This window comes from Ipomoea nil, unplaced genomic scaffold (assembly GCF_001879475.1).
Source record: "Ipomoea nil cultivar Tokyo-kokei standard unplaced genomic scaffold, Asagao_1.1 scaffold0268, whole genome shotgun sequence".
In the NCBI taxonomy this organism is placed as follows: domain Eukaryota; kingdom Viridiplantae; phylum Streptophyta; class Magnoliopsida; order Solanales; family Convolvulaceae; genus Ipomoea; species Ipomoea nil.
The window spans coordinates 1,943,099-1,961,032 of NW_017616696.1; the positions used below are offsets into that span (position 1 = coordinate 1,943,099).

The window sequence follows — 17,934 nt, forward strand, 5'->3', positions numbered from 1 at the left end:
ACGTACGGAACTCAACAAAAGTGGCCCCTACATTAGAGTACTCCCCAACCAACTCCTTGTACAGCCTGTAACACTTTACAAGGCCAATATTTGCACAGATGCAACTTGCAAGTTGCAATAAAGGTTTGATGTCCAAGGTTAAGCGTACGATTCACTTTCAAAAATTGCCGTGATAACTCGGATAGCACTCAGTGATTATGCCCAGTCGTTATATCGTGGACCGTGGTGCACGTACGGTCAAAACGGTGCTGTTTCTTTAAGTAAAGAAACGACGCGTCGTTACTGTTAACAAAACGCGCGTTTTGTGTGTGTTAATTACCAACTAAAAGTACAGTGTATCTAAACCGACACTGTCTCACGTATTATTTTATATATTATCAAATGAAACTGCAGTTATATCCAAACGATATTGTAGTTGTGGTCAAATGAAACTGAATAACATTTTACATATTTGGGTGTATATTGTGCAATGAAGCTGTAGTTATATCGAAATAATCATGCAGTTGTGTTTTAATGAAACTATAGTGTATATAAAATAAAATTAAATAACATTTTCACATATTTGAGTGTATAAATATCGAATGAAACTGTAGTTATATATATCGAAATGAAACTGTAGTTGTGTTAAATTAAAATTGCAGCGTATACAAAATGAAACTGAATAACAGAATTACTTTTTGCGGAATGGCGCGAAACGGGTGCCGTTTCTATTCATTAAACAAAACGACGTCGTTTTGAAGCTCGATGCATAATTAATTATGCACCGCAGTACACGATATAATTTGCCGATTATGCCTGTACCACCTAATGAGAAATTAAAACCCCATCTACAAGCCCAAAGCAAATGTGCATTTTTATCTTATAGAAGCAATAAAATGGATATCAATGGAGCAACAACACACACGACTACGTGAGAGTGCAAAGTTAAAACTATGAAGGAGTATTAAACACCACACCCAAAAACATGGCAAATGCACCACTAGAGGATATACACCAAGTAAATGCACCACGCAATGCACACGGCTAATTGAAAATAGAACAGCATTGAAAACCTCACAATGCACCACCCGTATTCAAATTGCACCACTACAAAACGCATAAAATGATAAAGCACCTCTTATATCCCATGCACCACAGTTGTGATGAAGATGAGGAAAACCGTACGTTTATCACGGCAATTCTGGGCAGACCATGTTGCACGTGGATAGTTTTCATGTTTTGGCGATGTTGTTTTCTTTGACAGTCAGGCCGGATTTTGGGTTGTGCAAGCTGTGCAATAACTCAGAGTCTCAAATTTTAGAGGGCCTAATATTTAATTTTTATCTAGCTAGTTAAGACATTAAATTAAAATAAAATAAAATTACAATTTATCTTAAAAAACTTCATAGAGAAAATGGTAGAAATGCATTACTATAGCGTTTTAACTGGAGATTAGAGGTTGAAATCTTGTTTGCTGCTCTAGCTTTGCGCACAACTTCTATTTTTCCATCATTTTGCTTTACGCACACCTTCTCCTTAAAAAAAAAAAAAAAAAACCCTTTTACCTTTTTTAAAAAAATCTTTGCACACAACAGCGTTTTACCACATTATTATTATTGTCTTCTCTTTGCGCATAGCAACATTTTACCACCTTCTTCTTCCTCTTCTTCTTCTTTACTAAAACAGACCCAAATAAAATCTAAAAATCGGCCTTGCGTAAAGTACCAACAGGTACGTGATGTTAGCTTAAAAGTCAGTTTCTTAATTTAAGATGATCACTATTGGGGGTGTTAGCGAACAGAGCTTTCGCTAAAATACTCGTGTTCGTGTTTAGTAAGCGTTCGTTTATGTTCGTTTATTAGGGTAAATGAATATTAACAAACAAAATTTAGAGCTCGGTTTATAAACGAACAGAGTCTGAACAATTGTAAGCTCGTTTGCTAAGAGATCGTGAACAAGCTTGTTTGTGTTCGTTTAATAATGTTCGCGAACAAGCTCGTTTAGTGTTCGTTTAATAATGTTCGTGAACAAACTCGTTTGTGTTTGTTTAATATTTGTTTGTATTCTCTTTGTAGTTGTGTTACTTGTTTGGTTATTTTTTGTGAACATATATTATTTCTAGTTCACGAACGAATTGTGATCATGAACATGTTCGTATGTTTGGTTATTAAGCATTCACGAACGTGTTTATGAACGTGAACGAACATGTTCGTGAACGTGTTCGTTAATGTTAACAAACATGTTTGTGAACGTGTTCGCGAACGTTAACAGTACAAACACTAACGCACGCTTAACAAATGAACACGAACAGGATTTTCAAAAACCTTATCAAACGAACACGAACACTCCAAATTAAAAACTTAACAAACGAACACGAACAACGAGGGAGATGCAAGAAATTTAGCGACATTATTAAAAAAATGAATAAATGCATACTAAATAACACGAACACGAGCAACGAGGGAGATGCAAGAAATTTAGCGACATTATTAAAAAATGAATAAATGCATACTAAATAACACATAACCGTCGCAACCCACCCCACAGTTTTTGCTCACTGCGCACAAGGGAGGTTACTCCCACGCTGCCATTGACGAGACTTGATCATTGGTCTCTCATGACAAATTTCACATTTGTCACCAGTTGAGCTACCCATGCGGGCTAAAGTTTCAAATGTTGTTGTAGTGCTTTATATGTTGTTAGTACTAAAAAAAAATATTGTTATTGGGACTTGGGGATTTCAAGTGGGGAATTTACATATATATTTATTAACTTAAGTAATTAAATTGGTGCCTCTCATTAATTAAACTAGAAAATGATTCAAACTTAGAGCATCCCAATAGAAGGTGTTTTAATGCTTTTTGTAGTGATAACAATTAATGGAATGATTTTTCACAAATGGAAAGATTAGATTTTGAGCAAGTGATCCTTTTGCAATGCACTAGTTTTTGCAGATTTTTTTTTTAATTTTTTTTTTTAAAAAGAACAATGAAACGCGCGTCTCATTGTCTAACCTAGTGGGCACGTGTGTTACATGCGCCTGCTAGGACGTTTCAGTGTGGCGCCCACTCTGAAATGAATGGCCATTTGGCTATTGGCATGGGCAACACCCAAAATAAAAGAAAATTATAATTATAATTTTATTTCCTATAAATATCATGTCTTCAACAATTTTTAAACACTTTTCATAATACTCTGAATTCATTCATATATCACTCTTAATTCATTCATATAACTCTCTCAAGTTATACATCTCAAAACAATTTCTTTTGCATGCCACAATGGAAAGAGGTAATTCAAGTAATCAAAATTTCCAACCCAATTTTTATTTTTTCCTAACCCAATTTTTTCACTTCCCAACTCAATTTTAATTTTTAATTACTTTGTAGTTTAATTTTTAAGGAATTGATTTTAATTTTTAAACAATTAGTAGTTTAATTTTAATCTTATAATTAACATTTCAATTAAATGTAGGTATATTTATTTAATTAATTAAAGTATACTGGAGTAAAAATGGTGTGTCCATGAAATTCTCTCTTCCTTTCAAAATGCCACATCACTAAATTTGTAATTATTCACTATTCACTCTACATCCATGTAATTCTCTCTTTTCATTAAAAAATGACCACTATCACACCAACTTATAAAAAAATATTTCTTTTATCAATAATAATAATAATAATAATAAAATATAAATGTCCTCTCTCTCATCTTTGCAAGTTTGACACACTACAGTTCCAAAATTTGCAAGCCTGCCAGACGAAGGCCGAGTGTAATTAAAAATAAAAATAAAATAAAATAAAATAAAATAAAAAACAGAAATGCTATATGTGAACTTTTCAATACTCAAAATTTCATGGGTGTGGATGGCCTATAGGGAGAAGGGTGTTTGAGATTGACTCAGATAATGGATGATGAAGTGGATAATAAAGTTCACAAAAATTTTGAAAAAAATCTAAGTATTGAGGTTGCTCTTATAATAAAGCAAAAAGCAAAGACAGAAGCTCTGATATGCAGAAGTGTGATCGAGAAGATGAGTACATCAACCTAAAAAAATCGGCAAATTATGTTGTGGACCCGGGCCCACCTTACAAGGTGGACCCTGGTCCAAAATGGTGTTGTTTTGCTTCAAAATGAGGTTGTCTGAATTAAAAAAAAAATACTTCCTTCCTTGCCGTTATCTTGTCGTTTGTTTTCAGAATTCGTTTCTCTATACTTACAATTTTTTAACTTTATATTCACAATTTTAAAACTCTATATTCACAATTGTAGAACTGAATATACACAATTTTAGATCTCAATATACAAAATTACAGAACTCAATATTCACAATTGCAGAACTCTATATTCACTATTTTTGAACTCTATATTCACAATTTTAGATCTCAATATACAAAATTACAAAACTCAATATGCACTACTGGAAATTCTGAAATTTTCGACCACCTGAAAGTGATCATAAATCAAGTTGAAAGTCTTGTTCCGACCACTTTTGGTATCCGAAAAAACCTTTGTTGCTATTTCCGACCACTTTTTGGACTTTTTGGTATCAACTTAATTTAAGATCATTTTCAGGTGGTCGGAAATTTCAGAATTTCCAGTAGTGATTCACAATTGCAGAACTCTATATTAATAATTTTTGAACTCTATATTCACAATTACGGAACTCTATATTCACAATTTTATAACTCTATATTGACAATTCCATAACTCTATATTCATAATTAAAGAACTCTATATTTCCACACCTCCAATGCTTTCGGGCTCTACCTTTTTCAAATTGGTTAGAGCAAGGGCTAGTAGACAGAGGAGGGGCAGCAATCCATTCAATGACAATACGCTCTTTGCAGTCCAACAAAGCTACTTGTGGAGGTGTCATATGTGATCATATGGGCCGGTGGAAACAAGGTTTTAATTTGTATACGCTATCGGCAATTGCTCTCCTCTTGAAGCTGAAGCCTGGGCTTTACTTAAGGGCAGCTAGCTAGCAGTAAGGATGGGTAGGTTTCAAAAAAGTTATTTTTGAAAAAGATTCCATAATATTAGTTGAGTTCAATTCGTTAACAGCAATAGAGCTCCAATCATTGTAGCATATAACATCATGGAGGCATGCAAGAAGGAGTTGGCAGCTTCGAGTCTTGGCAAGTTGTTGAGATAATTCGTGAACAAAACAGAGTTGCGGATGCCATTGCTAAACAAGCCAAACATTTTCCCAAAGGAATGCATGTTTTAGAGAATTCCCCTGATTTTGTTGAGGACGATATAGCAGGTATCCCAGCTTGGTGTTATGTGTGTAATTTGAACCAATAAGTTGATGAATAAAGTGGGTATCCCCTTCTGGTTGATTCAAAAAAAAAAAAAAAAAAAAAAAAAAAAAAAAAAACACTAAACTTCATATTCACAATTAAATAACTGAATATTCACTCACTGAGTTATTTTCAATAATTTAAAAAAAAAATAATCATTGGCTGAGGAAACAGTGCCACTAATGACACTGTTATCTTCACATGTGCAAACTGGGTCGTTTTGAGCCTGGATCCACCTTGCAAGGTGGACTCGGGTCCATGGCATAACAATTGCAAAAAATGGTTGCTTCATTCTAAATTTTCTAATCTTCTTATATGTTACGATGGAATAAAAACATTCAATGTTTACATTATTTTTGTTACGATGGAGTAAACAATTTTATTTAACAATCCGAGGAAAGAAGGAACAGTACGTAGCAATCAGTTACCACTGTTGAAAGTGGTTCAATAGTCAATGGAAAGCTAAGACATTCCCTTACAACTTTTATGCTCATAGTTTTCAGAGCTTCATGACAAATCAAAGTAAAAACTAGAAGCTCAAGAAGTTTTTCTCCTTTAAACTTTCAATAGTATCCTTAAGGCTCACTTCTAAAGGAGTGAAGTTGATACCCAAGCTTTTTGCCTTGTCTTGGGATACTTTGAATGTTGGCATTATAGGCAAGTCTCCTTTATATCTGCAACCAAAAAAAATAAACTTTAATATCTACACTTGAAGGGCTGTATGTACATTATATTCAGTTTAGAAAAGGAAAACTCCTGATTTGAATCTTATCTTACTTCTCGGGAATGGGAAGAGAGGGATAAAGCTGGCTAACAATCTTCAAAACCTCAGAAGTCTGCATTGTTTCCCCAACCAAACAGTATCTTCCACTGGCAGAAGGTACCTCAAATGCTTCGATATGTGCATTTGCGACGTCTCTAACATCAACATAGCAATTGAATGGGGAAGACATGAACTCCCTTCCTGTGAATGTTCGCCACTTCCATTAAGGCTCTAATAAGAATATGCTATCATAATTCATAAAAATGTTCATTTCTTGGAGAGCCGATGTTACCTTCTTTTATGGTGTCCAGAATCATCTCACTTGAAAAATTAAGAATTGGTTGTAAAAGAGGGCCAATAACAAGAGCAGGGTGCAGTGAAACCATGTCGATCCTATTCTCCCCAGCATATTTCCATGCTGCTTCCTCAGCAAAGACTTTAGACAAGATATACCATTGCTACAAAGATTTAAAAATAAAAACATAAAAAAAAAACTCACATATATTAGCGCAAAGGTGATTGATTTGTAATCAAGTTAGGGATATAGTCGTAGATCTATAGGTGTCACCCTACTTTTAATTTTTTTTTTTCTTCTATAAAAAGAACTAAATGTGGTTGTTGAAGCTAAGGAGGACAAAAAATGACCATGCCTCAATAATATTAGGACCAAATTAAATGGAACATTTTGAAAAGAAAAAAAAAGACTAAAAATGGACTGACACATTCAAATCTAGAACAAAAAATGAAATTATAACTCAATAAGACAATGAAAAGTTGTCTGAATCACTTACCAAATACATGTATTACAATAAAAGATCCACAAAGAAATCTGTTCTAGCTATTGAACTGGTGTACTATGCATACGTGTATATATATAAATCACAAACACACCTTTGTTTCCTCTGCAAATTCTTTATCAGAAAACCAAGTGTCATCGATTACGTCAGTTGGACTTATAGGATTTGGTTTGTACATAATGGTTGCCGTTGAGGACGTCAGCACTATTCTTTTCACAGAAGGTGTTCTCACACATGATTCAAGAACGTTTAGTGTCCCATTTACTGCAGGACTCACTAGCTCTGCCTAAAATATATATAGGGACAAACATCATAAAAGAGAAAGAAGATAGATAAATATAGAACAAGTGGGGAAAATGGGTGATCGTGAAAGAGGTGATTATGAGGTGATTATGATTGGTAAAAAGAAAATCGCTGGTTAATTCAACAAAGATTAAACATAAGAAAAGGAAAAGGTTAACCTTAGTTGCAGATGGTGAAAAAGAAACAGGTGATGCTGTGTGGAAAACACCTTCACACCCATTAATTGCAGAATCAAAAGAGTTTTCCTCAACTAAGTCAGCTTCAAACAAATGCAGTCTTTCTTTGGCACCATCTAATGCAAGAAGATGTGACACCTTATTTGGATCCTCTGCAATAATACCATATAAGATGTTACTGTAATGGAAGGTACAGCAATACATATATACATCAATGATTTTCCAGAAATAAAATTGAATTGGAAGAGAGAGGGAACTGACTGAGGCTGCGAACGGTGGCGTGGACGGTGTAACCACGGTGGAGCAAAAGCTTGACGAGCCAAGAAGCTATGAAGCCGGAAGCACCGGTCACGCATACCACCTTCCCCTCACCGCTCATCCTCTTCTTTTAGATAATAATAAACTGCCCATCTACCAAGTCTGTCTACTTATATATTCATACAAATTAAATGATTGATTAGTAAACTGGACAAATTATAGTATGCAATGGATAAGGTCCACCTTGCATTTAGGTTACTAATCCAAAATGACATTATGTACTTATCGATTAACATATTAATGTCCATTTTGGTAACATAGTTGACGCAAATTATGCAGTGGACTCGTGTCCACAATACACTGTGGACACGAGTCCAAAACGGCGTCGTTTTAAGGGAAAACGCGTCATTTCAGTTAATTTTTTTTTTTTTTTTTGATTTTGTCTCGCTGTTAACGTCGTTAACGGTGTTATTCGTTTGTGCCATTATGAATGTACAGTTTTGGAATTATGAATGTAAGTTATAAAATATGAACACAGAGCTCTGACATTATGAACTTACAATTATGAACATATAGTGATAAAATTATGAACATAGAGCTCTAAAATTGTGAACATCGAGCTTTGAAAATTATGATTTTACAATTATTGAATTATGAATGTACAGTTACGAAATTATGAATGTACAGTTATGGAAGTATGAATGTACAGTTATGGAATTATGAACATAGAGCTCTGACATTATGAACTTACAATTATGAACATATAGTAATAAAATTATGAACATATACTCCTATAACGAAGCGGTCTGAAATTTAAAAAAAAAAAAAAAAAAAAAAAAAAAAAAAGAGAAGAAGAAGAAGAAAACAGTGCCTAACGGCACTATTACCCGTGTCCAACATGCATGCTGGACACGGGTCCATAGCATAACGATTGCATAGTTGATAAGCCAATAATGTTTGGTTAATAAGCTTTTTGTAACAGCTTATTGCTCCAAAACGTTGAAATTCTAAAAATTGCTCAAAATAGTTTTTTAGTAAGCTTTTTGAGAAAATAACTTATTTCTTTCAAAACACCCCCAATAATTAAAAAAAAAAAAAAACGAGATTGTGTAGACGGGTTAACAGTTCCGCCTTTCAGTCCCATTACTCTCTTTGTCTCTTCAAAGTATTAAGCAACGGGGGGCTTGAGCCCGTCGATGAGGCTCATAAGCCCGTTGCCTAGTACCGTGAAGGTAATTAGCAATGGGACATGTGATTAGTGTTCACAGGCATCCGAACATGTCATTAGTGTTCACAGACTTCCTCTCCGCTAATAACTATCAGCTTAGTCAATCCGCTATCAGCTAACAACTATTTGCCAAACACCCCTATGTATTTTCAGTTATTTCATATATATATATATATATATATATATATATATATATATATATATATATATATATATATATATATATTTAAAATTTATTAATTGAAAATATATAATATGTTAAATCACTTAACTACATGTATATAATAAGTTAATTTCAATATCTACATAATTTATTAACCAACACATAATATGCTACTCCGTAATTAGTAACTAAATATATATAATATATTAATTATAGATACATAAATTGTACATAATTTATCCGGCGTATGGTAAACTTCAGCCTACAATATAACGATTGTGTAAAGTGTCGACCACTCATTTTGTGTTTAATTTCATATGGTCCACTCAAAAGTAAGCGCCAAACTTATTACTCCATTTATAGTGAAATAGACAGGTGCAAAGTTGCAAACAGAATGAGGTTGGGAGCTATTTGGACCACGTCCAAAAACAACATCGTTTTGTTTATTATATAATCAATTGCCAAATACCTAAAGAAGAAATTAGTAAGACCCAATTTTATGACTTGATGAGGCAATATACTTTAGCTAAGGATAAAAATTTTGGACTGCGAAATTATAGAAATTAAAAATGTTTTTGCCTATTATTATCATTACCATGTTTAATTTGACAACCTCTCCTACATTTCACACTACCCTTTTAAATTCCTACATCTTAAATTAATTTTCAACTCATCTACATCTCTTTCACTCAAAATTATTTCTGAATTAATGATTTCAACTACTACTCTATTTTGTACTATTCCCTAATTTATTACTCAATTACTAAATGTCCTTCATCAGAAACTACTTCTGAATTGTTGTAAAATCTTATTATGGACATTATTGTAGCATTAATAACAAGATTTGTAACAGTTTAGTATTTATGAAATGTTATGTAATAGCTGTCAAATATATATTATATATACTTTGTAATCTTGTATAAAATGTAACGATGAATGAGATGATCCTCCTTTCTTCCTTATCTCTCTGATTTCTTAACACGAATGAAATTTTCAACTCTTAACTATTCCTTAATTAATTTTGTCAACTCTTACATTCCTCTACTATTCCCGAATTTACTTTTCAAACTCCTTCACTCTTCTATACTATTCCCAACTCAGACTCTTTAAGTTTTTCTACATATTTTCCTACATCTTTGATCTTTCTCGCAAAAATTATTTTTTCAATTAAACCTTTGCGGAGGCATACACCCCCTCCTTAAATGGTATCAGATTACAATTCTGAAAAATTAAAATGATTCATCCATATTTAAGAATTTGCAAACAGCTTCTTAGAATATTTGAATTTAATCTCTCAACTTTTCAAGCAGAAATGCAAGAATATTCTCAAAATTCTGAGCACTATGAATTGCCTTTTGAAAATTATAAATTTTGCCTTTGAAAATATTCGGGCTCTTAAAAGCTATATTATTGAAATTTCAGCATGAATTTCTTTGAAAAAATTTCACATTTAAAATATTACCAAAAATTTTATAAAACAAAAGCATTAGAATCTAAAAATGGATTAGACACTGAAGGGAAAAAGTATTATCCAAATTCCCTTTTTATAAAACAATGCAGACTACTTATGAAATTCAAAAAGAAATTCTAGAAGAAATTGAAAATTGTATAACAAAAATAATTTGTTAAAACTAATGAACTATTTTAAGAATGAATCATTCTAATGAAATGATTTTAAAACTAATTGATTATTTAAGAACTATGATGGAACAACAAGAAAAGAAAATTTCAAATTTATCAAAACTAATTGAGAATTTTAACACAAAATTTGATCTAGTGATAAGAGAAAAACAAATAATTGAAAACCCAAAATTAATTGAGATAAACCATTTAGCGTCGTCCAGATGTGTCTGAATCAACGAATCAGATGTAATTTTTTAAAAATGACGTGGTGGCATTTTCGTAAATAATTCAAATTTTGGTGCATGTAAATGTGTTATAAGTTCAAGTAGCTGGTGCATCTTTGCAAGTAAAAAATGTAGGTAAAATCACTTAAAAGTGCACCTACTTTCACTTACGAGTGCATGTAATTTCACCTTGTTAACATTCATGCACCTAGGTGCAACTACTTATAACTATAGGTATACCTAGTTATAACGTTATGTGCACTTTGTTTTGATGCTCAGTGTAAATTTTACTTGCACCTGTAATACATTTTACCTGCACTTGTAATACATTTTACATGCACTAAGGTGCATTATATGAAACTGCTACTTGCACTTGTAATACATCTTACTTGCACTTTGATTTCAATTATTTACGAAAATGCCACCATATTTTTTTTAAAAATCAATGTTTCTCATCTATTAGATCTTGACATGTGGTCAGTGCTGAATGGTTCTCACTTCTTTCCTGGGCAGGCAGTTCGCACCTGAATGCAGCCCTATATATATTAACTATACTAATAAGAGCCCAAGAGAGTTAGGCCTATAATGGCTAGAAAAAATGGCGGTCAAATTTTTTTTATCAAATAAATGGCTCAGATTGATCAGATTTTAATTTTTCCTTACAATTTCGTAATTTATCCTTAATGAATATGATTATCCGTTAACTTTTCTATTTTTTTTAAGCAAAACATCGAAAAAGACTTTCATTACTGATTGAAATAATTCACAATACAAGCTGGTGGGATATCAAACCAAACCCCTGAGGCAGCTAAAGAACCGGTTGCCCGAGCAATCCCATGAGCCACACAGTTCGCTGTTCTCTTGACATGGGAAACACTAACACTCCATATGTCTCTAGCAATCGACATGAGCCACACAGTTCGCTGTTCTCTTGACATGGGAAACACTAACACTCCATATGTCTCTAGCAATCGATAGACATTGCTTAACAATAAGACCAACATACGAATAATCAGAAGAATAAGAATTAAAAGCATTACAGAAACTCAAACAATCGGATTCAATCATAATATTACTGTGATGTTGTGCTTTAAGCCATGTCAGGGCTTCCTTGACACCGAGAGCTTCAGCCATGTACGGATCAACGACACCATCCATTTGTCCACTTTTCGCCGCGACAAAACCCCCGTTATGGTCCCGCACCACAGCGCCAAAACTAGCGCCCTCACCGGACAAGGCAGCATCTACATTGCATTTGACAGTATAACAAGGAGGCGAAATCCATTCAGGAGCATGACGTACCGTAGGCCTCTGGACAGCGTATGCTTCTTTCCAAGTAAGCTGCAATCGCAGCATTTGCTCACTAGCATTCACCCTCTCCGGAATTTTATTGTGCCATACAACATCATTACGCGCCGTCCAAATCGTCCAGAAGACAGCAGCCAGTGTCCACGCTTCCTCCACAGACAACCTGCCAATCACATGAGTCAAGAAGCTCGCAAAATCCCTGCCTTGCAGAACATTCACAGCGCCCCAAACCCCTTCCCCAAATACACAGTCACAAAAGAGATGTTCTAGCGTCTCCACCATGTAGCCGCACATCGGACAACCCCTGCCTATCCACACCCTCTTGGAGCGCAGATTGTCACGAACCGGCAGCACATTACGAGCACACCGCCATAAAAGATTTTTTATTTTAGGCGGCATAGGCAGCATCCACAACGCCTACCACGCAAGAAAGCCACCGGTATCACCATTCGTATCTTCCTCTCCTACAAGTACTCGATAGCCATGCTTAACAGTGTAGCAACCACGGATATCGCCTATCCACCGCCAGCTGTCTCGGAATTGGATGTTCACCGGTGTCGACAAAATTCTGGCCACATCGTCTTCGAGAAAAATATCCCGTAAAATATCAATATCCCATCAGCCCGTGTAGTCAAGTAGATTATGAACTCTAGCCTCACGCAGTTGCTCCACATATGGGGTACTCAACCCTGCCACTGAGGAACCTGCGAGCCAGTTTCATCCCCAAACCTTTGTGTCACGTCCATCCCCTAACCGACGAGCCACACATAACTGTAGAACCCTCCGTCCGGCCATAATGCTACGCCAAATGAAGCTGGGGTTACCCCCGAGTTGCGCGTCCATAAAATCCAATTGCGGGTAGTACTTCGCCTTAAGCAGGCGACTGACTAACGAATCAGGGTGACTAATAAACGCCATCCTTGTTTGGCCAGTAATGCAATATTGAATTCATGTAATTTTCTGGATTCCAGACCACCTTTTGATTTAGGAACACACATCCTGTCCCAGCTCAGCCAATGGATTCCCCGACTACCTGTTCCTCCACCACCCCACCAATATCGATTAAACATCTTCTCCAGAGAATCACACACACGCATAGGCAGCAAGAAGGTAGACATGGTAAAAATCGGTAAAGATTGTGCTATACTCTTAAGTAGAACCTCTTTACCCGCACGGGATAGAAGTTTGTTTTGCCATGAACCAATTCTTGCCCAAATGTTCTCTTCGATGTACCGAAAAACAACCGTTTTGTTGCATCCCAAAGCCGATGGAAGGCCCAAGTAACGCCCCAAATCCGTCGCTTCGGGAACCCCGATGATCTCGGAGACCAAAGCCCGAACCGGCGTAGTTTTGTTACGACTAAATACTGCACTGGACTTCTCATAGTTAATAAGCTGTCCCGAGGCCAAACTGTAGCTTTCTAAGCACTCTTTAATTTTTAAAGCTTCTTGTTCACTGGCCCTGAAAAAAAGCAAACTGTCATCAGTAAAAAAGAGGTGGGAGATGGCCGGAGCTCCCCGGGCCACCCTCACACCATGGATGTCACCTCGCGCTTCCGCCTGTTGCAAAAGGGTAGATAAACCCTCGGCACAGATGATAAATAGGTACGGAGATAGTGGATCTCCTTGGCGGATGCCCCGTGTAGGGCAAACCTGCCCCGCGACCTCCCCATTCACCATAATGGAATATTTCATGGAAGTGACACAAACCATTAACAGCTCCACCCAGCTTCTTTCAAACCCCAATGCCCTCAACATACCCTCCAAAAACGACCACTCCATCCTATCGTACGCCTTAGCCATATCTAGCTTAAGCGCCGCCCATCCCTGTAATCCCCTTGTCGTCCTCCTTAAAAAATGACCAATCTCCCTGGCCACTATAATATTGTCCGTGAGTAGTCGTTCAGGCACAAACGCACTCTGAGATTGGGAAACAACCTGAGTTAGGCATCCCTTCAATCTGTTGGCCAGCATTTTAGCTAACACCTTGTAAATTACATTACAAAGCGCTATCGGGCGGAGGTCCGACACTTTTTCTGGGATAGGTTTCTTAGGGATGAGAACAATATTAGAATTGTTCAAATCAGGCGGTAACTGCTTCTGTTTCACACATTTTATGATAAAAACAGATAATCCATGTCCCAACAACGGCCAGAAATGTTGAAAAAAGGCCGATGACATACCGTCCGGGCCCAGTGCCTTTTCTGGCTTCATGTCAAATAAAGCCGTTTTAACATCTGACATCGTGAACGGTTGCAACAAGGAGAGTTTCATCTCCGTAGTCACTCGTTCCCGAACTCGATCAAAAAGGTTAACACTACACACGCCGGAACCAAAGATGTGTTCAAAGTACCTGATAATTTCCGCCTTCATTGCCTCCCCCTCTGTCCAGTCGCCATTCTGGTCTTTGACACGGGACAGAAAATTTTGCTTACGACGTGCCGTAGCCGACTTGTGGAAATATTTTGTATTAGCATCACCGTGTTTAAGCAAGAGTTTCTTAGAACGCTGCTTCCAGAAGATCTCCTCGGTTTTCTGAACTTTCCCCAACTCCTTCTCCGCCGCCATGAATCGTGCCACAGCTTGTGGTGAACGATTCTCTTTTAGATTATCCAGAGTTTGCCGGAGCCCTTTGCTACGAGCACCAAAAGTACGATGGTACTCAACCCCCCCCTCCCCCCCACTGCCACAAGCACTGGCCAGACACCTCAATCCGATCATGAAAGCTCATACCCGTCGACATACGCCAAGTTTCATCGACCACAGTCGCACAACTTGCCACCAGAAGCCAGGCAGACTCAAATCTGAAGGTCCGCAAGGCTGCCCGCACCGGACCAGTGTGTAAATCGACCAGTAACGCACAGTGGTCGGACGAAGTGGTGTAAATGTTCTTGACCCTAACCCCATCGTGTAATTCCATCCATTCGACCGTCGCTATGGCCCTGTCTAATCTCTCCTCCACCCATGCCTCAGTTCCCCGTCCCTTCACCCAGGTAAAACGGCCCCCCGTCCCTTCACCCAGGTAAAACGGCCCCCTGTCATTCCCAAATCATTGAGCTCGCAGTATCCCAAAGCATCGTTAAAACCTTCAATGAGCGCCGAAGGGTGAGAATGTGCTTCCCTCTTCTCCAAAAGGCAAGTTATGTCGTTGAAATCTCATGCGACTACCCAAGGAAGGCGAGAGTTCTCCTTAAGTTGTCTCAGAAGATCCCATGTCTCTTGCCGTCTACTTCTGTCTGGTTCCCCGTAGAAACCCGTCAATCTCCACACCGGACGCCCTGGAAGAGTTAATTCCATGTCAATGTGATTGCTGGAATAACTCAATAAAGACGCCGCATTCTTGTCCCTCCAAAGGAAAGCTATGCCCCCTCCGAGGCCTACTCAACTCACACAAAATTTTCCTTCGAAACCTAACGTCACTCGTACCTCCTCCATTCGGTTCTTTGTTGCCTTTGTCTCCATTAAGAAGACAAAATGGGGTTGCTATTTGGACACAATGCTCAACAGTTCACGAACTGACCGGGACCCCCCAACCCCTGGCAGTTCCAGCTTAACAAACTAATTTGGCTCGGCGAGTCTGATCCGCCAGACTCACCAATTCATTTCATTTTGTGTTGTCTGCCATCTGCACATCATCTCCCAATATGCCATCTAACGCCACAAGTTCTCCTCTACGGCGTTTCAGATCGCGCTGCAACCCATATGTTTCCTCCATCGCCACAAGCGTTGCCGGGGTTGGGTCACCTGGTACGGTGGAGGGTAGTGCCGCAGGAGTAGACGTCGACAGTAACCACTTCGCCCGTACCGGTTTCACCTGTCGTTTGGGGCCAGCACATAGCCAAGCACCATACGGGAAATCCTCAGGAAGAATACCTTGCACATAAGCTGTTTTGCAGAACTTATCCGAATGTCCCAGGAGTCCACAACAATAGCAAAACGTGCTTAACCTCTCGTACTTGAAAGTGAGCCACTGCATCGTTCCATCACGCCTAGTCAGCTTCATACGATGCTTAATCGGAGATGATACATTAATCCGCACACGGATTCTGTAGAAACTACGCCATGCCCCTCCGAAATTAAAAGGATCCGATGCAATGAACGATCCTATATAATTGCCAATCTGAGTGACGAATTCTGGTGATGCGTACATTGCCGGCAACCCATGGATCTGGACCCAAAAAGGGATGGAATCTAACACTACCTCCTCCGGACGAATACCAGACGGAACTTGTTCACATAGCAATAGGTGATTCTCGAACGACCAGGGTCCATCGTCAATTACCCGTTGGAGATCCTTTGGATGAGGGAATTGGAAGAGGAAGAGATCGTCTGCCAGTGATATCGCGTACATACCCATGACCAGCCTCCACACCGAAGCCAGGACATGTTGCATGTGTTCGAACCTGATTGGTTGATTATTGAGGAGATGACTAACGAGGTTGTTTGGGATCGTCGCATCTGGGATCGACCTTGCGTCGGGCGCCTCAAGGCCTCCAACCTCTTCGTCGGCCAAAACCATATCGGCACAGCGTTTCTCTAATTGACGGATATCCATACAGAACAGCGTCGGGTGCCACAGCAGAAGAATTTGGAATACGATTATTGATACGAAAGCTATCGAAACAATCAGAATAAAAGCCCTAGACAGCCTAGGGAAAACACTCCCTCAGATCACGATCGAGAGAGGTGTCCACGATCAGAAAGATGATCAGAAACCACGATCAGGCGTGACGGGAATTGCGGAGCGTTTCAGAGACTTTCTGGCCAAGCTCATTATTCCGTTAACTTTTCTGTTAAATATTATCTTTTCCGTTAATTTCTTTTAGTTCATCGTTAACTTACTCATTGATTTCAATAAAGAAAGGTTTTAGGTTCGAACCTTATCCCAATCAAAGTTGGCATAATTAGTACTCTATTTTACTCTTATTAAATTAAATAATAATTTAGTATATATATATATATATATATATATATATATATATATATATATATATATATATATATATATATATATATATATATATATATATATATATATATATATATATATATATAAAGAGCATTTGATCTTGAATGAATCATTAATTACTAATTTTAGTTGAATATTCTGATCGTTTATGATTTGTGCTGAAGATTATGTATTAAATTTAGTCTTTTCAATAATTTTTTTTTTGAATGCAGTCTTTTTAATAATTGTTTTACATCTTTGTGCATTATACACTACAAAAAAGTGCAAAAATAACGACAGATTTAGTGACAGACGCGTTCTGTTGCAAATTTAAAGCTAAATCAGAACAACAACGCAAGAATAGGATGAGTAAGGTGGCAGGGCCTAGTACAGGATGTTCTCGACATACTAGAGGATCTAGATCAGCTATTAAACACTATCACAAATTGGTAATACATTTAACTTAAAAATTTATTATTTTTATATATTTTACAAATTAAGTATCATTTTATTGTTTGTGCTTGTTTAATAGCGAGATGAACTTCAAAAGGAGCCTAATCTGTTTGAGTGCTTTGAGCATATGCACAAAAAGAAGAATGGTACATTTGTTGATGAGAGGTCAAAGAGAATCGATGTAAGTATAACCTAACAACTATATATTGTTAAATAGATAAATTCTTATATGCCTTTGTATACTTCTCTTATTTTGTATATGTTTTTCATTGTAGGACGAAATACAAGCATGACATGATGCTGCATTGCAAGAGGCGGAAGCGTCAACTGAGCCACCAATTATGAACATGTCACAGATGTATGTGGATGTTGTTGGTGGGGTAAAAAAATAGTGTATTTATGGCTT

General features: G+C 37.1%; 2 protein-coding genes and 1 long non-coding RNA gene across 3 annotated transcripts; 1 reads left to right on the plus strand and 2 right to left on the minus strand.

Annotated features, from left to right (window-relative positions):
- Positions 1 to 5,638: 5,638 nt before the first annotated feature.
- On the minus strand, positions 5,639 to 7,742 carry LOC109147916 (cinnamoyl-CoA reductase 1-like). Its single transcript, XM_019295591.1, has 6 exons — positions 7,586 to 7,742; positions 7,307 to 7,476; positions 6,940 to 7,131; positions 6,341 to 6,506; positions 6,063 to 6,249; positions 5,639 to 5,959 (listed from the first exon to the last, which is right to left on the minus strand). The coding sequence occupies exons 1-6, from the start codon at positions 7,701 to 7,703 to the stop codon at positions 5,815 to 5,817; spliced, it is 978 nt and encodes a 325-aa protein (XP_019151136.1). The 5' UTR covers positions 7,704 to 7,742; the 3' UTR covers positions 5,639 to 5,814.
- A 3,824-nt stretch (positions 7,743 to 11,566) lies between these two features.
- LOC109152494 lies at positions 11,567 to 12,527 on the minus strand. Its single transcript, XM_019300195.1, has 2 exons — positions 11,897 to 12,527; positions 11,567 to 11,784 (listed from the first exon to the last, which is right to left on the minus strand). Exons 1-2 carry the CDS (start codon positions 12,525 to 12,527, stop codon positions 11,567 to 11,569), a joined length of 849 nt encoding a protein of 282 aa, XP_019155740.1.
- Positions 12,528 to 17,486: 4,959 nt separating this feature from the next.
- On the plus strand, positions 17,487 to 17,833 carry LOC109147992. The gene is made up of 3 exons (XR_002048744.1): positions 17,487 to 17,524; positions 17,608 to 17,709; positions 17,804 to 17,833. It is a non-coding gene; the product is annotated as an uncharacterized LOC109147992 (long non-coding RNA).
- Positions 17,834 to 17,934: the final 101 nt, after the last annotated feature.